This window comes from Grus americana, chromosome 3, assembly GCF_028858705.1.
Source record: "Grus americana isolate bGruAme1 chromosome 3, bGruAme1.mat, whole genome shotgun sequence".
Lineage (NCBI taxonomy): Eukaryota > Metazoa > Chordata > Aves > Gruiformes > Gruidae > Grus > Grus americana.
Genome location: NC_072854.1, coordinates 35,411,700 through 35,434,351, shown reverse-complemented (window position 1 = coordinate 35,434,351; position 22,652 = coordinate 35,411,700). Strand labels below are relative to the sequence as shown.

Below are 22,652 nucleotides of genomic sequence, written 5' to 3'. Positions count from 1 at the left end.
AGCTTCACCTGTGGGGCTAGAAATTTGTCGGATATGTTCCAAATAGCTAATTTCTTTAAAATTTATAGATTCACAAAGAACGTATCAGGTCTCTTTAACACTCTCTCATGAATCTAAGAATCTTTTCTTTATTATCAATCACATTATTTCATACAGACACATAACAATTAACTGTATTGGAAGTACTGTTGCTATTTAATTGCAGATTTCCCTTTTTTTTTTCACTTGAGGTACTCTGTATTTTCTGCCTTCAAGTTCTGTGTATTTTTCTCTTCCTCTCCCTATTTAGATGTCCTGTACGTAGACACGAGCTTTACCAAGGACAGCGCTGTGCAAAATTTGCTCCAGAACCCATACAACCCTTCATTTTTAAACCTCTCATTCTTGGCTTACTAAGCCTTGTTTTTCTTTTCATCATTTTAATTATTAAGTTAAGAAGAAAAAGCAAAAGAAACTCTAATTTGCAGTAAGCTGCTCACGATCTTTTTCTTCACATTTCAAAATACTCCATTTTTTTCTTTTTACAATTTAAAATCTTACCTAAACAAAAATGTTCTGCATTGTAGAAGTTCTACTCTCAACAGCTGCAATTCAGAAAACGCTGTAAGGATTAATCCTGCTTTTGAACGTGACGAACCCATAACTAGCTTTTGTCACACGGCTTGTAGTGTAAGTGCTTGTGTCAGTTCCTCAGAGATCATTGGTCACGAAGCATTACACGAACTTGAAAACCCAATTCAGCGTGGAGGTAAAATGCATGGAAATCCTTTTCCTACCCCTCAGCAAACAGCCCCACCTCAAATAACAGGTCCATCTTCATGTATTAACTCTACAACTAAATCAGCTTTGATTGTAATCTCTTGCTTGGCAATTTCAGAACTAAAAAGACTAATTCATTTATTTGCTTTCCACATTTCCTGCTCTGTAGGTTTCATAACAGGACCGTAGAACTGATTCTCCTACCGCTCTCTTGCATGGCTTTGGTCGGCCATCCTATCTGAGTGCTTTTTGTGATTTAGTGAAATAATTAATCTAGTCGTTTGGTTTCTTTTTTCCTTTTTTAAACTGTTGTAGGTCACCAGACCAGTTTACAAAGCCAAGACTGACAAGTTAGTCTCCGAAACTCTTCGTTTCCAGCATCAGCCAGACAAAACCAAGGTTTGTGACTATTTTCAAGAGCTTTAAAATTCTACTGAGTTTCCTGTTTGTCAATGTTCCCAGGAAGCCTCTTTGTACTAATTCCATAGAAAGAAAAACTCTTTTTCTTTGGATGCTTGATATGACAACAACAATCCCTTCTTAAGTGCTTTCATGCAGTGAAGTTCCATTCTGTTCTATCCATTTGTTAACGTGGCAGTCACCAAAACACACATGAAGGAAGAAGGAATATCCAAAAAGAAAAAGCAACACAGATCATTTAAAAATAACTTGTGCCTGTTTAAGCTATGTAGAGTTTGAACAAGTAGGAATTCTAATTTGAGCAGAATACTGCTCATACCTCAAACACTATTTCAAGTTTTGCAACTTGAAATCTCTTGTATCTTTGGGCAGGGGGAAGACAGAAAGGAGAAAAGGAGAGCCAATTCTCTAAAATTTCCAGGCTGTCTCTTAATTCTGGTGTATCTGACTACGCTCTCTTGAAAAGCAGCCAAAAAGCTTTTACTTCACCATTTTCATTTTTCTGAATTGCAGCCCAATTAGGAACAAAAAAGGTTTTACCATAGCTGCTAGCTCCCGTTATTACTGAGGGGAGCGTCAGTACCGGATCGCCCCAGCACTAGGTACATGCTATGGGATACGGGACACGGGGCTACATAAACCTTTGGCTTGTGCCAGTGCATTGTTATCTGAATAGCGAGCAATGATACCACAAAGACTGATCTTCATCAAACAGAGGATTCCTGCCCCGATCTGCTCTCTTCAGGTGACAGCTAGAGGCTGAGCTGAGAAGCGGAGGGCTGGAAGGCAGAGATCAAGACCGACGAGTCGGCAGGGAGCAGCAGTTTGCAAAAGCTCCGAATTAATTGGCTTCGCCGCTGCTAAAAACAAGAGCACAGGCACCTGCAATTAGTATTTTACACCCATCTTAAAAGCGATGTGTCTGTGGGTAATTGTAGACCAATAAGCTTTCACACTGGCTGAGCTACTTAAAATTATTACTTGCAAAAGCATTAAGTATTTTATGAAAGGAATAAAATGGCACATCTGTGGGAGAAAGCCAGGCCTGTGTCATCTGGACTCTATTTGAATTGTTGAAAGTATACTGACAAAGATCTTCTCAAGATCTAGTTAAGGAAATTAATTTAGTGAGAATTGAAGCAACCATAAAATAGAAATGGGTTTTAAAAAAAAAATAGGTGGTTTTGGCCATTTTTTGCCATTACTTAACTTAAAAATGAATGTTCACATCAGAGCCCTTATGATGAACACATTTTTAATGATTTGAAAAAAGATAACAGAGGGGAAAAAAAAAAAATCTATGTAGAACACAGCTTTTGTTAGCTGAAAACTAAGAACATCACTTCCATATCACAATCTGGAAAACTCCTTTGGGGCTGGGATTTTTAAAACAGAATATGGCACTTGAATTTTCAGGAGGGGGTGGAACTATCTAGAACTCTTAGGCCAAATTGAAAATTCCAGTCTTTAAATTCTGTTTTGCAATGTGTAGTGATAGCAGTGACAGTTTTTTAGGACAGATTATCTACAGGAAGTACAGCTCGGTATTTATAAAGGCGCATATGAAAATAAGCATCAAATTCCACGAGAAGCTAAAATGAAAAAGCTTGCAGAAGAACTGTGCTGAAACAGATACCACAGAAAATCAGTTTTAACAAACTTAGATAAAACCTTAGAGGATCCAGAAACATTTGACACAAAATAGCCCAGAAGCTTTGGAAATAAAGCACTGAGTAAGATGATGGTAAAATAATTTGTGTCATAATGCCGAATCTAATCGGCATCGCTTAATTTGATGTAATTCAGATGAAGCCTAAAAGTCATTATAGATTCCCTCTAAGAAATATATAAAATACACCATTCGTCGCTCATCAAAACCCATAACTGACACACAGCATCATCATCTGAAAAACTGACTCTCAGCCACCAATACGGATGACCAAAATTAAACTCGAGGTGAAAACAAAGACTGCCAATTGTTTCAGCCTCACGTCAGTCACCTGGATCCTCAAGCACGCGGTATTTTGGATTAAAGCCACACACCAGCAATACAAGTCAGCCTGTTAGAGCTGCCCCACCGCTACCAGAGATTGATTGGTTCATTACCAGAATCACGGGGAAAGACGACCCAAAACTCCATAGAGATGGAAGCGCTGTGCTCTTAGCTCGAGCGTACCAGGCGTCCGGTTTTGCAGCTTTAGAAGTTTGCCATGGCGCAGTTGCCGCTCTTACGCTTAATGCGTAGAAGCTGGACGTCCCAAAGACTATTTTATCCCAGGTTTGCTGTAACTGTGAATCTTGTAGATACTTGAGACACGGGTTCTATTGAAGCACACTGGATTCTAATTATTTTACAGTCAAAAATATGTTCTTTGGATTATTATGATATTGGTGGTACTTGTTGGTTACTTCATACAGAAGCACAGCATTGTTATACCAGGTAGGAAAAATAGTAATTTTACTCTGAGCTCAGTGTCTTAGTATGTAAAAAAATAACTTCAGGATTAACTCAATTCCCCTTACAATGAACTGGAGATTCTCTCAAACGATTTTAGTGATATCTTGGCTATTAGCAGTAGATAAATAATACATTTTTGAATTCAAAAATGCTTTTCAAATTACTTATGAGAGTTTCTCTTACAGGTATTCAAAAAAGAAGGTCTGCATTATTCAAGACTGGACTTCGGGTTGATTATGCATATGAAAAATATTCAAGGATCCCTAAAGATATAACATGTTAGCTCTGAAATCAGTACACATTAAACAAATGGTTTTATTAAACAACATGAACAAATTGACCAACTATTTGACCATGTCTAAAATTTGCCTAGTAAGAAGTCACCAATGTTAAGATGCACGCATTAAGCATCCAGTGCTTACACATCTTAACTGTATTTTTATTTAAGAGCAGAGTGCTAGAAACAGATTTTGCTGAGAAGTGATTTTTTTCAGTGTTGTATGTCACATCCTGCTAAAAATGTTGATGAAACTACCGCATTTCTATATCCTTTTATTAACCGTCCTTCCATACAGTGACATAAGCGGCAAACCCCAGAGCTGTCATGGACCGAAGGCCACATTAAAAGCATTCAGGAACTTTTTCATTCTCTCCTACAACACTCACATTGCAAATCACATAGAAGTTGGGATTGTTGGGGGTTTTTTTTAATGGTTTCTATGAACATCAGATTCCTATTTTTCTGTTAATGAATACATCTGTACATACACACTTCACTGCTTCGTTTCTGGAGACAGTTACACTGTCTTATCCTAAGACTTCAAACTTTTTGCTGAGGCACAATACCTGCCGTTTCATCTTTTCAGAACACGAGATTTATACTCACAGGCACCCTCTCAGTAGCCAGTAGATTACAGTCACACATTAGCACGTACGGTTTAAACTCAGCATAGACACAAATAATTGAGAGGTTACTATTAGTTTTTGTAGAAGAAATATAAGCAATGGACGCCATTAAATATTTTATAGGTTTAGTAATTTATGTTCTATGGGTCCACAACCCTGATTCACGTATGAGCATTACTTTACCTTGAACACCTTTTTCTTGAGTATATATATTTATACGCTGCACCAATGTTGTATAATATTCAGGCACTGTTTTGCTGCTTGGTGCATACCAGAAGTTGTACTTACAGCTCAAACTGAGCTTCTACAAAGTTCACGACTGTACTGGATGATAGCTCTGTGTTCAGGTGTGAAAATTCCACATATTCAGGACAGTAGCTGATTTTAGTTGCAATTCCGTTTAGTTCGCACCACACAGTTACCACAGCAAAGGCTGGACTTTAGTTTACCTTATTACGTACGCTCAAAAGAACTGTTTACGAATTCCAAACGATTAACTGCACAAACAGATTTGCCTGCAAAAACACCAAAACTGGTGACTGTGTACAAATGAAGGCAATGCACCAAGAATACAAGGTTGAGTTTCTACAGCTGAAATAGTATTTTTACTTACTCTATTTAACTAGAAAAGAAAATTAAAAAAGAAACCTAAGATGTGGTTTTACACAGTAACACTTCAGAATAAAGCTCTACTTTAAGAATACTTCTTGCAGGGCGCTGGAAGTCATCCCTGCCAACAAATGTTAGCTTTTCACTACTGCTCATGCAAGTTAAGGATGCATTAAGAATGCTGAAAGCATTCCATTTTTTTCCATTACAAATGTATTTTTGTATGTGTTTAGTATATTTCAATTCATACTAGTTATCACTAGTCATTTTAAAAAATAAGTACTTTTAAAATGTGTATTTTAATACCGAATATTCATGACTGTATTTATCACTCTCAACTATTAATTACCAAATATATTTGCTGGATGTAAGCCTTTTGTATTTCAATAAAATATAATAAAACTATTTACTTGAAAATTTCACAGGGAATTTAATTGGTATTTAATCTCACACTAAGGCACGTCACATTATTTTAAAATTGATGTAAAGCTCAATTGGAAACGAAAGCCATAAGGAAAGCAAAACAAAATTGTCTCTCTTGGATACCAAAGTCTGAATTACTTCAATCTTCTTAATTTAAAGTTTGATAACACTTTTTTTTAAAGCAAAACCAACCAAACAAAAAAAAGCCAAAACCAAAAGCAACACCACCCCCCACCCTGAACATAAAGCTTTTCCTGCAGTGTACAAACTTGAAGCATCGTGTTTTCATTATTCACTGATGAAACAGATGCAAACATTACACTGCATAGCAAATGATAAGCATGTTGGAAGCAACAGCAATAAAGGTTAAAAAATAGTAATAAAAGTAAAAAGATACTTATTTCAACAGCTACTGAGGAATGAAGTATGAGACTTAAAGATAACAAAATCAGAATTTCTTAATATCAGAATGTTATTTTAGAGGAATTCTCACCTTAGAAAGTAAAGACAAAACCTTTACTAGGGTAGCTTTAAGCACCATAAATATCCAGTAGAAAAGCATTAGGCAGTTCTAGCACAGAAATCCTTTCATCCTTCTCATAACTTAATTTACCCTTACTTATTACACTTTACATCTTTAACGACAAAATGGTACGAGATACAACTGAGATTTCAACATGGAATGTATTTATTTTTTTTTTAATTTTCAGTACAGTATTAGGAGGTCATTTAAATACTTTCAATAAAAATTTTGGAGAAAACCCCAAAGGATTCAACTAGGCAAAGAAAAAAAACTATCTCATCAGTGGATAAAAGACAAGTATTTAATGACCTTGTGATCCTCGAAGTAGCATTCTCTAGACAATTCGTATTCCTGGGTCACCTAGTCAGGAATGTAGCCTGGCGTGGTGATTCTCTTCCTCTCCTTTGTTTTCTGGAGTGTTTCATGCAGAAGATCTCAACTATAATGGACAACTTCACTGAGAGGCAAGATTTTTTTTATTTTATTTTTTTTTTTAAATCAAACACACAGAACCAAGCCAACATCTTTACCTCATCATTTTGCTTTAAAAAACAAATTACATTTTTCTCTATAATCGCAGATCAGAAGGGCATTAGGTAACACTACAATCCTACAGGTCAACCCCCTCCCCCCTGTTTTTATTTCCTCTCCAAATCAGCCAACAGTATAATTATCTGACACAGTAGATGGGACAACGGAAACAATTGGTAAGCAGTTGAATATTGCCTGACATTAAAAAAAAACAAAACCTGAAATGAATTGTAAGCTAGTTTTGTTGCATAAAAAGATCAAAAAAACTAAAAGCAGAAGCAGAAGAAGAAAAGAAAAAAGCATGCTACTGTGCAAACTAGAATACCCTGATTTTTGGAATGCATCTTCTGCTTGCCTCAGGCATACTGCTGGAGCAATGCAGAGAGGTGGGAACATCTCGTTTGAGAACATCCAGCCACCAGTTCCTCTTCCACTGTTTCAAAGTCAATTTTATTTTCATGATAGCTCGTATTTGCTAGTCAGTTAGTTAACAAGAATTCCCACACACTCCATTCTGAAAAATAAATTTTCTTTCTGATGCCAGTCAAGGAAATCCTGGCATAATCAAAGGAACAGATTGGAAAAGCTCAGTTAACAATTTTATTTAAAGTTCCCCACAAGTATGTTTACACATATATATATACTAAAATATTTAAGCATATATAGGTGTATAGACATACACACACACGTGTCAGTATTGAGGTTCTTTGCTTACCATGTTCAGTCTCATAAGATCCATTTTATATATATATATATATACACGAATTGAGACTGAATGAGTTAAGTCAAGAAGTTAAATCTAGACAGTAATAAATACAGGGTAGGACACTCAGCCCTATCGGTTCAGTGATTTTTCTTCATTGTATTGCATGAATGATCAGAGCTTCTTGCAGTGCTAAGTTTCCGGGGCCTGGAAGTTCTGAAACTTTGGTTCCAATTCAGTAACACGTTAACCCAGTAATCTAAATTTCATAAGCAGCACCTTTCAACTCATGCAACACTGTACAGGTTTGTACACAACTTGCTAGCCGGCAGTCTGATGCACTTTCATTTACCAGCCAAAAATTATACTGCTTCAGTGAAGAATTTGGGTAAAATGGAAACATTTTCTCATTTGCAATCACATGACCAAAAAGTTAGTGTAGGTACGCAGTGGGGGCTGAGATTCCCTAATGCAGCAGATTCATACAGTTAATGTATTACTCAAATATCTCCACACAGTAAGGAGATACAGTATTTATTACAGTAAGGAGTGCTTTTATAACAGACTGTGGCATGCAAGCACAATCTAAGGTCAGCAAGGATGTGTGCACTGTGAGCTTTCTCTGTGCTATAGAACTGCACCTCTTGAAAGTTATTAATTCAGTATAGTTATGCATTTAAAAACTAAGTTTACAAGAGGTTTCAAACTAAGTGAACAGCGAGGAAATTATTTTATAGTGTAAGCAAACTTTGTTAATTCATAGAGCACGACTTCATTTTTAAATCGGCTTGAATAAGTAATTGGACATCAAGCTACTTGTATTTCAAATTCCTATTGGAGTGACAATAAATAATGAAGTTTAATTTGTTGAAATAACGGCCAGCATGGTGAAACAACGTTCACATAAGAGAACAAGATGCATCTTAAAACTGTATGACATTAGTAATTCCCACCCACAAAAACTCCCCAAACAAACCACTTAATAAGGGAACTGTTACAAGCTATGCAACTTAACAGAGGAGAGTAAGAAAAAGCCCAGTGTCCAAATCACTATGATTTTCCAGTATATTAAAAATTGTGGCTATTTCATCAGCACATAGCATTAAGATGATGCATGATGCTATTGGACCAAATTTTTATAGACTCTAACAAAAGGTACAGACCTTGTGCATCTCGTTACAATTAAATTAAACAGGATGTCTGAGGCTTGGGCCTCAATACTAAGTTAAGTTATACTGCCACCAAAGAGCTGAACATATTTCCCTTATGCTATCCTTAACCTTATACACCTCCAGATATAAGTCCTGGACACTTTTGCATAATATATTGAAATTACACTACCTGGATAAGCAAACTGTCCAAGAATTCCTAATGGAAATTTGGTCAGAGAAGTAAAAGTCTAAAGGAAATTTGTACTTAAAGAAAAAAAAAAAGAAAAAGAAACTGAGAGAGAAGTGGTAGAAGCCCTAATGAGCAGTACATTCTTCGAGTACCTCCAATATTACACACTATTGGCATATATGAATGCTCTTCTCAGAATGTACAGAAAACCATTTCTCTTAAACCAAGACAGAGAATGCATTAAATAGGAATTTATGGGTCTCAAGTTTAGGAGGATTTCCCATCAGTTTCTGAAAAAGTCAGTAAATACAGACACTAACCAGTTTTCAAATCAGGACATAAAATGTCTGAGATTTATATAAAAGTATACTCCAACTTCTCCGGCACAGAAGTCAAAGCTAAGGCCTCACAATTCCAGTTATTAGAAATAGCATATCCTCTTTACTAGGCCACCACTTGAAGCCAACTATTCGGTGTTTTAAAGAGGGGGATGTTATAAAAAGGTAGTTGCAATGCAGTTCTTTGCAATATGTACCCAAGTATAGACAGATTGCTTAAAAGCAAGTTAAGAGTTATAACAGAAACTGTTAAAGAAAATGCAACATATAAACAAAATGCAACAAACTACAGTGACTGAAATTTCTCCAAGGTCCTCATACCTAGTAATGTTCACTACACAAATTAAACATCATAAAGTACAAATTAACAAACCACGTGATTAATAAAATCTGTTCACTTTATATTAAACATCTCTAATACGATTATAGAATGTTTACATCCTCTGTCGCACAGAGGAACTCTTCCCTTTGTGTCACGGGCAAGGGTTCTCATCTCGAACGCTACTGTGCAAAACGACCATTTATTTCAATAGGTTCTGCAGCATAGCTGTAGCATACGTAGGACGAGCTTGTCTGCTTTCAATTGCATTCTGAAGATACTGGATACCTCCGCAGCGCTCCCAAATTTCTTCAAACTGCCTCGGCAAAATCTCAGCACCTCGCTTTCGAGTTAAGCCAGTCTCTTCAAGATTAAGCTCACACATATCCATATCGTCCTTACCTGGAATGGTAAAAGGAACAAAAAAAAATCCTTATAAAGCTCTTACATCCTTCAAAGGTCCCATTACCAAAAATTAGATCTGTGTTAATTAATTTCCTCTCTCAAGCTCTGTCTGGTACACAGATTTTTTTGTTGTTGTTGTTTTTTGTTTGGGTTTTTTTTGGTTTTTTGGTTGTTGTTGTGGGTTTTTTTTTTTTTTTTTTTTTTTTTTTTTTACACACAAAGTAGAAAAGCAGTATCAGAATAAACTAGTATCAGATGCTGCAACTGACAAAATTGTGCTTAAGAAGTGAGCAAAAAGGAACAAAGGAAAGAAGCTAAAAAGATGAGCATCTTGATATATTCCCCTGAAATCCACTACCAGATGACAACTGCATTTATTTTACACATACTTTCAGTTTTACACAGTATCACAGTGAACTGCTGTTATTATTTAATTTGTTTAAATGTACCAAAGTGACCAAGAACTCAAGACTTTTGATCAAGCAGTCAGTATTCTTAATCTGTCAGCCTCCCATGCTAAACAAACAATGTTTACCAAATGGGACTGACATAGGGAATCCAGTGAAATGATGAACGTAGCTCACTCGCTGTATTTTAATCATATTTTTAATAGGTGACCCACTTAATGTGATATTTATGACAGCAATGCTACCTTTAGCTATGGGCTTTGACACTGGACAGGCAACAGATGGTATAAGGAATTCTATTAAAAATAATTAGCAGAAAACCAAGGAAGTTTGGTCGCTAGTAAAGCATGACTCTGACGCCAATCAAATTGGTTATGGCCTTTTCCTCAGTCCCTAAAGTTAAACACAAAAGCTCAGAACACAGAACTGTAAACAGCATTTCGCCAGTGTATTCTCCCCTGTTCACTATCCTCCAGAAAAGGAGGATAAATCTCTACCTATCCATTGCCACATTTAGTTTTTATTTTAAATGTTTAAGATTAAAAAGTTATTCTCCCATACTAGGCCGCACAAATATGGTAAAAGCATCAGTTTGCTATTAGCACCATACTATGAAAAGGCAATATATCATATGCGCAGATTGTTTTGATACAAACTGCTGTATTTTTTCACAGCTAACTAAAAAGCAATACAATGATAAGTAGAACTTTCCCAGATAAATTGTTATGTTTCATCTTCACACTGTCTCCAGGTCAGTGAATAATCTGAGGACACTTAATAATAAAACCATTTACATTTGGATTCCCACTCTGTCTATGACTTCCCAGACTAAAGTACATGTACAAGGAAAACACGTGACCAGTTACGTTTGGACACCATCAACAGCAGTCCCAAATCCTCAAATTCTGCCCAGACAAGAACTGCTGATGAAAAAAAAAAGAGGATACAACTCAGGAAACTTGTATGTTATCAACTCTGAACCTTTTCAACGTTTCAATTTTGCTTTCAATACCAACCTGCTACAAGGAGAATGGGTGCCTTGTCAGGATGAAGTTCCATTTGTCGAGCAATCCATGGCCCATCAAAATGCGCATACCACCAACCCTTCTTCTTGTTCTGGGGATCTTTGTATTGGTCTGCGGGACGGATGAAGGGAATGCGGAAGTAACGTTGTTGTCTGTTTATTTCAATCTCTCGTTGTCTGGCTGGTAGCTGGGTTGTCGGATTCTGTTGAGCTATCATGCAAAAAAACCCCAAGCAAACAAAAAAATAGAAAACAAGAAAGCCATATTATGACATGCTTGATTAATCAGCAAAGAAATAAACCAAACCAACCAACTAACCAAACCAAACCCCCAAAAACTGAGAGATTCTCTCTGAATACAAGGTCATCTGAAGTCTCACGAAACCTAAAAAGTATTCCCATCTAATATGGTGTGCATTCTTTTAATCACTACAGCTACAGCACTGGTGAGGAAAGGCTCATGGTGACTGTTGTATCTATATGTAACACTACATTGCTCAATGACATCAGGTATGTTTAGACAAAACAAAGTGAGTAAAATAACACATTCTGCTTTAAATCAGTATTTAGGGTAAAACTTCCCATATAAAATTTCTTATCAACCAGAAACCTTAATCACTAACTGCTCTAGTTCAGTCCATCTCTTTGTAAAACAAGGTCACAGTTGAAAGAAACATTTTCAGTTACAAAAATAAAAAGCATCACTTGACGGTTTGATGTTTGACAGTCAACACAGAAGGGTAATACTGTTAGAAATGACAAATTTGTTAACAGAACTGTTGACAACAAATACTGATTACAAAGCTGCCACCAAACATAACTTTCTGCTTAGATTTTTGTGTACTAAACTCCAGCATTAGAACTACTCTCTGGCTGCTTTCTTTTTTAAAGAAATGGCTTATTTCAGACCATTGAGATCAACAGACCAAACTTCTACAGGAGACAGAGTTATACGAAATCTTTTAAAACTTCATACGTATTTTTGGGAAACATTTCCCATGTGCATTTTTGGATTCCCTCAGAGTCCCACACATTTCAGACTTCAGAGAGAAACTTTCTCTTGAATAAAAGCAAATACTCTCCATCTCAACTCATCAACTGATGGACCTTCTTAATGTTATCTATACACTATCATAATCAGCTGTAAATAGTAAATGCTCTTACAAGCAAGATCCATTCCTTTAATAACTGCCTCTTGCAAAAGTTTATTACTGATCTTGTTTTAGTGGTTTACAACCACTGTTACAAATACTCTGATTAAGAAATTCTGAATGTAAATCTATGCCATCTCCACAAAAGAAAATCAGTATTAACAGTTACATGTTTCAGCATAAAGAGAATAATTAAAAGTAATTCCTTTCCTGTCCACTGTCTACTCAGCAAAGCTAATTTTTGAGCTAAAATTTAATAAAATGAAAAATTAGAATCACTTCTAATAATGTATTTTTACGGTTATGAACAGGACTAGTGGACTAGCAGACTAGCAACTGCACCTTGAACTTTCTCCCACTTTGATTCAAGCAAAAATAGTTTTTCTAAATGTGAAGAGCAGAATCTTAAAAAATGTATGTACAATACAATCACACATCCCCAATTTTTTTTCCCATGTCTACATAAAGAGAAACAAAACAGATTTTAATAAATGAATGCTATTTTTATACATCAAGGCTAATAAAGTATGTATTTTACAGGGAGACATAGTTTAATTCTATTTTCTGCAAATTATCTGAACATTTATCACAGCAGATCAGTGCTTTAGTATTGTCAAACACTTTTTGCACTGCCATGGTACTTGCTAAGGCTTATTTCTACCCCTATGCATACCTAAATCCAAGAGGAAATTTAGAGGACAGGAATGCTAAGCAGCCAATATAGCCTCTACTTTTCAGTGCTATGGAATTGTAGTTCTTTATTCAAAAGAAACCATCACCTGAATGTTAGCTTGTGTGCTAGGAAAATAGCTGTTAGATTAAGTTGATTCCAGGGTTTTGCTACAACAAAAAGCCATGTGCAGACAGTAAAAAATGTTAGAACAAGCATGGTATTTCTTGGAAGGGAGAAAAAAAAATAGGAGATTATACCTTTAAATAACCTACATAGAAAGGTCATTTCATTCTCCCTTCTGCTCAAATGGGTAGGATCTCATGAAGATAAGCAGTAAAGTACATTTGTAAATTACTAGAGTAACATATAATTACCATCAGTTGAGTAACATTGCCAAATCATAAAATAGATTTTTTCTGAGCAATTCAATTCTACGTATACATGTAGCAAAACACTGGATTATTTCATGTTAGTATAGAGCTCTCAAGTGATCCTATTCTTCAAAGTTAGCTTAAATAACCATCTCCCCACTTACGTGAGTTGCTCAAAAATGGTGCAAAATCTGTGAACAAATATTACATGTTGAACAAAACATAGAAGTGCTGATCCTGTATAAGTTATAGTTGCATTACCTCAACATTTTTCACCAATGCTGATGATAGACAAATGGAAATTCTAGTTACAAAATAAACACATATGTTGAGCTAAGTATTTCTATTCATTTTCTGCTCACTGAGATACATAAAATGTCTTCTTTCCTCATGTTTCATAGATTTCCAACTGCTTCTATTTTCATTGGGATTTAATTTTGAAATTGATTACTTAAATGATTTGCGATGCCTGTTACAAAACCTCAGTTGCATAGATGCTAAGTACAGATTGCTGTAACAACTCTGCTAGTTAATTAACATACTGCTTTTCATTTTTGACATTTCTGCAAGGAAAAAAAATTCCAGGTCTCTAATACCAATCTGTATATTCCAATAATAGTACACAAATCAGTGTTTAGCTTCTATACTGAATGTATGCATTTAATTAAAGGATACCTGTAAAATTATATGACATCAGTGAAAAGACAGAAAGAAGAAACTATATCATTTGAAGCATACACCCACTGACACCCAAAAGACTTTTAGCTTAACCGTCTAAGAAATCAGAGTTCCTTCTATCTTCTCAGATCATTATAATACATAGATGTGAAATCCCTATGTAGTATAATTATTTGTAATAGGAAGAATTACTTCTGACATTAATGAGTCTCTAAAGGTCAGTGACATTCTTCTGAACTGCAATGTTCTCACTTTTCTTCAGAAATATGAAGCCATACTTCGAGTAAAAAAATGCAATGAAAAACATTGAAATGAATGCTTGCCTAACTGTGATGAGATCATGAATATTCCAAGCTTTATTTGCACAAATCCAAAGATTTTCTGCTCTTTGATACTTCCCATCAGAAATACTGCGCATGAATATTTATTTTACCCATTTAGCTCCAGACAGAATTTGTGAGCTCAAATTCAAAGCAATTTACCACTTTGCAGAAGTGCTTCAAATGCCTTTTCATGCTATTTCAGTCATAAGCTTTCTTAAGCACTTAAAACCACATTACTAGGCATGGCCACAAGGACCCACTCTTTGATAACATCTTTTCCAGTGGTCCAGATTTCACCTGCCATATACCTGTACCAAAGTTCCCTGAAAAGCTCAAATTCTCAGGTAATGCTCAAGCAATGCATAGCTCAGTAAATGAATCGAGGGGAAGGAGACACCTTGGTATAAGGACGAACACTGAGAGTAAGCAGAGCACCTGTATCCCCTGGGATCTGTATCCCCGTGTCCCAGGGCAATGCTCTAATCCCAGGCTAATGGGACTTTGGGGAGAGCATCTTCTCCCCATCTTCCCTCTCCCCTGCCTCTGCCATGAATTGTGTGGCCAGGAAGACACGAATCATGGAACCAGAAGACAGACAGTAGGAAAGATCTGACTAAATTATTACATCCATTTGCTGTGATTCTAGTAATTTCTTAGACTCCTTTTATAACAGATGACCACTGGAACAGCAGAGTGGGGTGACAGGGAAAGAGTACCCACTTTGCAAATATCGCTCCAGAAAATGGGCACCTAATTTTCAGGTCTGGTAGTGTTAAACATCATAACTCCTACACTTTCTTATTGAATTAGAAAGGCAGTCACTTATTTTCATTAGTACATTCCTTTGACAATAAACACCCATCTGTGAAATCAGCAGAATAACAGTCTAATAAGAAAGTAGGGACTATGAAAAATTTGCCATCTCATATCAAAATATATCAACACTCACAGATTTTTAAAAAAAGAGGATGTAACATGAAATATATAAGGCTTAGAGTAACGTAAATGAGAAAATTATTAGCTCCTTTTAAAAGTATCTACATCTATGTCTACGTATCCCTATCTTACAAAAGAATAAAAGCATGAAAAAAAAAATCCCCTTATCATCAATACTTTTTTTTTTTGCTGCATCCGAAATGTAATAGTAAATTGCATAACACAGCATAACAGGAAGATTCCTTCCAATCTTGTTTTTTATAGCATAGAAAAAAAAAAATCGCATGCAGTTCTCCAATAGATGGACTATTTGAGAACTATTTTTAGAATCTCTATTCTATCCTTAGGTATAATTCTCTGTTCTGAGCTATCACTAACTACTCTTAGAAAACATTTGTAATTACAAAGGTCAGAACTAGTATGAACAACCTTAAAAACAAAGTCTCAAAATGCAAATCATAGTTTCATAAATGGAAAATTATCTTCCTTAGTCTTAAGTAGCACAGCAATGAACATTTCGCAAAAATGCCAGCAACTCCAACACCAAATCAAGAACTATTTTAACAGATGTGACTTGGTATGAGAAAAGGTTTTAGGGAGCTCTATGCAGTACACGTATCTGGGTCTCCTGAAAGTATTCTGCTTTCTGAAATGTATTTGCCTATTACAATCTTTTAAAAATATTTCTGTTAAATCAATATAAAAATACTCTAGAAAACCCCCAAATTTCCTTCAACCTAGCAAACCCAGAATTCAGTCTGGAAATTTTTCTTTAGAATATTCTCACCAAAAATACCATAAACACAAAATTATCTCCCCTCACCATAGTCTGTGACTGATTTGGGAGCACGCTGTTCTGTTTCAGCATTCCGTTTCTTATTCTTGGATTTCCAAGCATGATACACCTTTAGCCTTCTGTGAAACTCTTCTCTGCAAGCTGCCAACAGTTCAATATCTGTCTCAAAAATGACAAAGGAAGGGATAAGTGAGAAAGATGAGAAAAAATATTTATTAAATACTTTTCCATATTGATAGGTAAATAATTTTAGATCACATTGTAACACTAATATGTTATATTATAATAAACCCTCATTCTCTGCAGCAACAGGGCTTGTATGTTATGACCCAGAAAGTTCCTAGGCGTGCCATACATCCTTTTCTCCTTTAGAGGAATGGCAGTCCCCAAAGTAGCTGTTCTCCTGTGAGATGTAGAGCAGCGAAATGCTACAAATAAAATTTTCACTTTGCTAAATTTGTCTGTTGACATTATCGCAAGCCAAGCAGTACAGAAATAGATAAAGTTTTACTGCTGAACTTTATTTCTGCAACTGAAAAAAAAAAAATCAGCAATTTGACTGCTGACATCTAGGTTCTTTTTCCACTTTATTAAATGTATTTTGCTGATAAGAGACTGAAAGATTGCAAGGCTTTTTCATAAGTCACCAAAGAGTATCCAAACTGGCTTCGCTAGGGATGAACATACATTAGCACCCTGCATTACTGCACCACCTAGTCAGCTGAAAACATTGTCCAGTCTTGTGTATGTAAAAACAACAGAGACATAGTTAGAATTTGGAGTTAACTTTGGGTTTTAAATGCAAATAGAGACAATGGGTTTGTTTCCAATTTTAACATCCAGGGAGAAATTCTGAGTTATTTTAAATCAGAAATCAACCAGCTGTTTTCAGTCAGAAGCAGGAAGAAACCATAATATTGAAGAGAGGAATAATTCTTATCTATCTTCGTAACATTGAGGGGAAAATAATTAATGTCACAACTGTGAGCTTCCCAAACGAAGTTACACATTTTGAAAAATAAAGAATAATCTGAACGTCTAAGACAGAAAATATTTTACACTGTGCTTTACATGACATATTTGCTTTTTTGTGATTTGGTGACAGAAAAAAGTGACAGCAAAAAATTTTTTAGAATGTGAAAATTCTATGTAAAGCATAATAATATTATTCCCTTTGTGGAAATACACAAAACTGAGACAATTAAGAAATTATAACATGTATTTTATGGCCCAAGTAGTTTAACATCATAAATATATAATCAGTAAAGGAGGTAACAACAGAAATTCTGTTTCCTCAATATGGTAATAGGTTCATTTGCTGTTCTCTTTGGGGTAATGGAACTGTTTAAAATTAATTTGACATTTATTCAAACCTAAATAAATTCACGAGCAAGTTTTTATCTTTTTCATAGGAAGAAGTAAAACTTTTCATACAACTACAACTTTACTTCTTTCTCAAATCAGAAAAAAAAACCCAAACCCAAAATAACCAACCACTTACCACAGGATGTATTGATTGTATCACGAAGCTCTGCATATTTCCACTTACTGAGGTCATGCTTCTTAGTACCAGCAGCAGCTTTTGTGGCTTGAACTGCAGGACCCCTATAATGATTAAAAAAATACATATGTATTTTTTCAAGTATGAAACAGGAATTGTTAAAACAGAAGGAACAGATCCCAAGATCAACACGGCAGCACACTTATCACAATGAAAATCAGCAGCAGAGGGACTGAATTCAAAGGCAAAGTGCCATATCATTTTCAAGATGTTCAAATGATCAAGAAAAAGTGAAAGCATCTTTTACGTTTAAAATCACATAACAATCTGATTGGTTGCCTAGAGATTAAAAGGAATTGTCATAAAGAGAGCTAATGTGTGAAAAGATGCATATTCTACTCATGTGTACCCCACTCCATGCTGATGCACATTTTTCTTCGTACTAGGCAAGACGCAGAATACAGACAACAATGAATGGCCATACTCATTTTTAGGTCCATTAGAAAAACAGACAAGGAAAAATATTTCTGAAGTAGACAAGGAGAAGGGAGAAAAGGCATTTCCTCTGCTGCTTAAAACTGGATTAGGACAAAATCCTTGTTCCAAAACTAGCAAAAATATTCCATGTCTTTGACAAAAATCTAATTTGTGAGAAGAAATCACACTAATTCTGTATTAACTGTACAGTAGCTGTCTGAGAACAGCAATATTTATGCTGGGGGGGGGGGGGGGGAGCATTAAGAGATACCAAGGAAAAAAAGACCACACTCAGAAGAAAGGCTGACCAGTATAAAAGACTCATCTAGAAACAGTGTTTTTCAAAGGCAAAAGATATTATATACTTCCCACATGATGAATAAAGTCAACAGCAAATGCCAGTGAGAAATTATTACTAAAATCTCCATCATCTTTAACAGTATGTATAAGATTATCCATGTAACAAACAAACATTACACGTCTACCTATAAAGATAAACTTGAAAATTTTTTTTTATTTTTTTCTGAAAAATGGTATGGATAAGAAGTAGAAGAACTCTCCCTTACGAATGGCAAACTTCCCATGGATTATTTGGATATAAACAAACTTCAAAACACTCCAACATTCAGTGGCAATCAGAATACCTTTTAAACACTAAGGAATTCAGGAACAGACACATGATTTTACCAACCTCTGGTAATGTCCATGACTAAGGACATTTGGCAAACTGAATTATTTTTCAGGATCTGAGAGGATTTGTTAAGAAGTAACTAGATCTTTAATGGGGTAGTAAAATACCTGATGCTATATGTCACTTTAAAAATTCCCAAGAGAGAAAACCAGAAGAAACCAGGCCTTTTCAGTTAAAGTCTGTTTGTGCAGCAGTATCTTTGTGGGACTGTTACATTATTACAGTATTTATAATCCAGTGAATATTATTTTAAAGTTTATTTTTCCATAGAGGTCTCATGTGGGACTGTGAAGTTTTATGTTGTTTATTGTCCCTTTTTACTTAATAGGTTATAAATACATTTTCTGTGAAAAATTCCTCTGTGTAGATATAGCAGTTCTGAAAGCAGAGATAACAAATGCAATTTATTTTTAAGTTTCACAGAATACAACAATCTGTTTAACCAAATGTTCTTCTTAATAGCAACTGAACTATCTCTTCAAATGTAATTAAAACTACAGAATCTTAATGTTTATTGCAGCATCAGCTTAATTATGCCTACTCATACTACTAATCTGAGTCAACACACAGCTTCTTGTTATGGTATGTGAGAAGTCTGACAAAAAAATTACCACTTTGACTTTTAATCAGAACATAGCTGAGGGACAGGAACTTTTCCTCACCCTTAGCACTACTCGTAAGTATAAAACAAATCATTAGACAGTCTCCTTCAAAATATATATTTTAATATTTTGTTATCATCAGCATACCTGTAGGACATTAAAGGATTGCTGCTAAATGTAATTTCCGCTGCCTAGTGTCTAACCTTCTTGAATCTAATTTGACAAATCCTAAGGATTTTCCTTAATTAGCAACCCTACCCACCACCACTCTAAGAGTTTGCTACACAATTTAGAGCAGCAGAAGTAGGCTCTAAAATCTCTGGTTAAACTAGTAATCTTTAAGAATGCTAATCCAATTGAATGGCTTAGCCTTTCCATTACAGTACTACTCTGCAGATCGCTCTTTTGTTTTCTACATGACTTTAAGCATAACAGTCTGGCAGTAAGAAGAGCATCATACTTGACAAGCAGCCTTCACCGCTCAATCTGACAAAGTTATGCATCGTAAACACTATTTCTAGAATTAAAAAAAATCAATCTCAAGTCAAAAGTTTCCAGTATATGAAAAGTAAAAAAAAAAAAAAAAAATTAAACAAGTATGCAGTAAGAAGTACGGCATTTTTAATTCGACCAAAACACAGAGCCTCTGATTTTGTCCCAAAGTTTTATGACTTTTTTTACACATTAAGAATTGGTCACTGTCATTGGAACTATGTCCATATATGCAATACAATCTAGCCATCTAAATTTGCATGCTAACTTAATTACACACAACATTGTTTATTCCTATTTTTAAAATGCCACTGTCAGAAACAAAATTAGTTAACAGCTGCGTTCCCAATTATCATCGCTACAACTAGAAAACCCATCAATCAAGGGAGACCTATCATCCTCAGACTATATATATACAGCATAGTAGCTTGTTTAACAACAGATTGACACTTAAAAACTCTAAACAATTTTGCTTCTTATGGAAGGTTCAGCAAATTAACGTCAAAAAGTTATTTTTGTCCTCAGGTTGCACAAAACACTTTCTAATTACTCATTGATATAGAGGACATTATAACAATTTCTTTCAACGGAGGATTAGTATTCTAACACAAACTAGTATGAGACAGTTACAGCAGAACTGTATTCAGATCTAAACCTGCTTTCCTCCTGCACTGTGCAGAAAATCTCACATTAGCATTCAATGAATCTCAGAAGGGATTTTGCTTAGATGTCTTAAGAGGGGTTTTAATATGCTTTTAACATGGTAATTTTCAAAACTGCTTTTATTCGAAGGGAATTATAACAGAATATTTTCTTATTAAAAGCACTAACAGTTACATTAACAGTTACATTAAGCTTCATTAATTCTGTGTTGAATCTGCAGAAATCCTCCTTCGAAAGATGTGGAGCCTAGTTTTCTATTACCATTATAAGAAAGGTGAAAAGAGAAGAAAGTCAGAGGAACATTATCAAAATTACACAAAATACCAGGGTATGTGAACTATTTTTATTCTTTTTGTTGTATAATCAATTAAAATAGCAGAAAAAGAATTGCTGGAAAAAAGGTGTTGATAAAGGAAATCTATCTGAAAGAAATAATTTACTCATATGCTTAGCACTTAAAAAAAAAACCCAACAAAAAAACCAAACCCAAAAATCCAAAAAGCCCCCAGATTCCATTATTTTTCATCCCATAATAATTCAACCCATTTAACGCGTGATTTCTTTTTATAAAATGATTGATTCATTTGGTGTTGTTTTCTCACCTACCTAGACAATATTTCTGACATTTCTGTGGCCATTTGTTCCCTATAAGAAAATTGATAAATAAGCATAAACCGAACATAATAATATAAAACCAGACTGCAATAGTCTCTTGCCAACCAAACTGAAGCTAATTCCAGTGCACAAAATAAATGGCTACTTATTTTTTAAAAACTGCATTACACGCGGTTCTGATTCTGTAAAGGGCAATAAATCATACAGGGCAGTGAAAAACTGATGGTATGTGAAAAAGTTTCCACTAATTATATAATCATCTGTAAATAAATATTTTTAGGTATATTAGATTATTAATTTGTTTATTAGACGTAAGCAAAGTAGTGGATATAAGGTATTAGAAATTGATTTAAAGTTTACAGATGCACATTAATAAAGATTATTATGGGGTATTAGTAAATAAGAGGACAATATCAATTTGCTTTGAATTAATTAGCATTGCTTTTTTTTTTCCTATTTTCAAATGGAAAAAAATGCCATACGCAGTCATTTGCAGCTTTGTTCCATTGGCTCTGCAAATAGAAGATATTTATGTTAGATAGACTACTTCCCTGTTACCTTTCTAATAGCTGAAGGGGGAAAAGTTGGGTCATAGTACTTCCTGCTCTCTCACATCTTATTTACTATATTAAGATTTTTAAATTTTTTTTTAACTGAGAAACAGAATTATACAGACATTTTTTTCTTCACCTCATTCAATCATGAGTGTTAAATTATTTTTAAAAAGTTAAATTAAGATAATCTGGAAAAAATGTACAAGTGAAAACTTCCCCCATCCTTCCCCTGCCCTCCATCTTTCAAAAACAAAGATTCTGAGACATGTTAATGATATATTTTATGCTGGGATAAGCATATCACAAGAAATTACAGCAATCCTCATGTAGCTACTCTGGGAACAGGACAGATAGCTTCTTCATGGAAGCTGTGAAAAGACACTGCCATACTGCAGACCCACATGTACACACATGTAGCATTGAATACACTACAAATTAGAATTTATTTGGATTGTACCAATGCAACACACAGAACAGACATACAACATCTTCACTGAGGCTAGCTTATTTGGGTGCTATATGCTATACTGTATCTTTCAATAAGCCACATAAATAATAGCTACCTGGTTTCAGCAGTGCAATATATTTAAGTAATTTTTTACTGAAGTGCTAAGAACTTCTGTTAATTCACCCCTAGGTGCAGTAAATCCCTTATCCATAATTTGAAAGGATGTGTAATAAGTAATAAAACTGGACGAAGCTAGGAGAGGTCCAGCATATCCAGCACAGAATAAGCACAAATAAAAATGCTGGATCTACTGCCAGAACAAACAGGACAGGTTTGTTTGACAGGAGCCAGCAAGTGTATTTCTCAAAGAAACTACTAATACTTATGAACCTCCAAATATCCATGAAAACTAATGGTGAATGCAGAGAGAAGAAATAAAGTAGAGGCTACTCATTTTGAAATATGACAACACGTAAGTATCATATTGTGTTGGGTTTTGTGTGGCAAGGTTTTGG

The 22,652-nt window shown here is 35.0% G+C and overlaps 2 protein-coding genes across 8 annotated transcripts in view; one reads left to right on the top strand and one right to left on the bottom strand.

Annotated features, from left to right (window-relative positions):
- IMPG1 (interphotoreceptor matrix proteoglycan 1) overlaps positions 1-4,410 on the top strand; it is a 58,765-nt gene extending 54,355 nt beyond the window's left edge. Inside the window, exons 16-19 of the mRNA XM_054821414.1 lie at positions 290-466; positions 567-748; positions 1,075-1,158; positions 3,823-4,410. Coding sequence (XP_054677389.1) covers positions 290-466; positions 567-748; positions 1,075-1,106 — 391 coding nt within the window. The 3' untranslated portion in view covers positions 1,107-1,158; positions 3,823-4,410. The remainder of the gene's footprint in view (positions 1-289; positions 467-566; positions 749-1,074; positions 1,159-3,822) is intronic.
- A 1,835-nt stretch (positions 4,411-6,245) lies between these two features.
- MYO6 (myosin VI) overlaps positions 6,246-22,652 on the bottom strand; it is a 112,718-nt gene continuing 96,311 nt past the window's right edge. For 3 of the 7 annotated variants that reach the window (XM_054821266.1, XM_054821271.1, XM_054821272.1), the window contains 7 exons: positions 21,618-21,647; positions 21,127-21,165; positions 17,596-17,699; positions 16,122-16,253; positions 13,526-13,552; positions 11,159-11,377; positions 6,246-9,732 (listed from right to left, as the gene is read on the bottom strand). In XM_054821266.1, coding sequence (XP_054677241.1) covers positions 9,533-9,732; positions 11,159-11,377; positions 13,526-13,552; positions 16,122-16,253; positions 17,596-17,699; positions 21,127-21,165; positions 21,618-21,647 — 751 coding nt within the window. In that variant the 3' untranslated portion in view covers positions 6,246-9,532. The remainder of the gene's footprint in view (positions 9,733-11,158; positions 11,378-13,525; positions 13,553-16,121; positions 16,254-17,595; positions 17,700-21,126; positions 21,166-21,617; positions 21,648-22,652) is intronic. The other 4 variants (XM_054821267.1, XM_054821268.1, XM_054821269.1 and 1 more) reach the window with 4 other exon arrangements.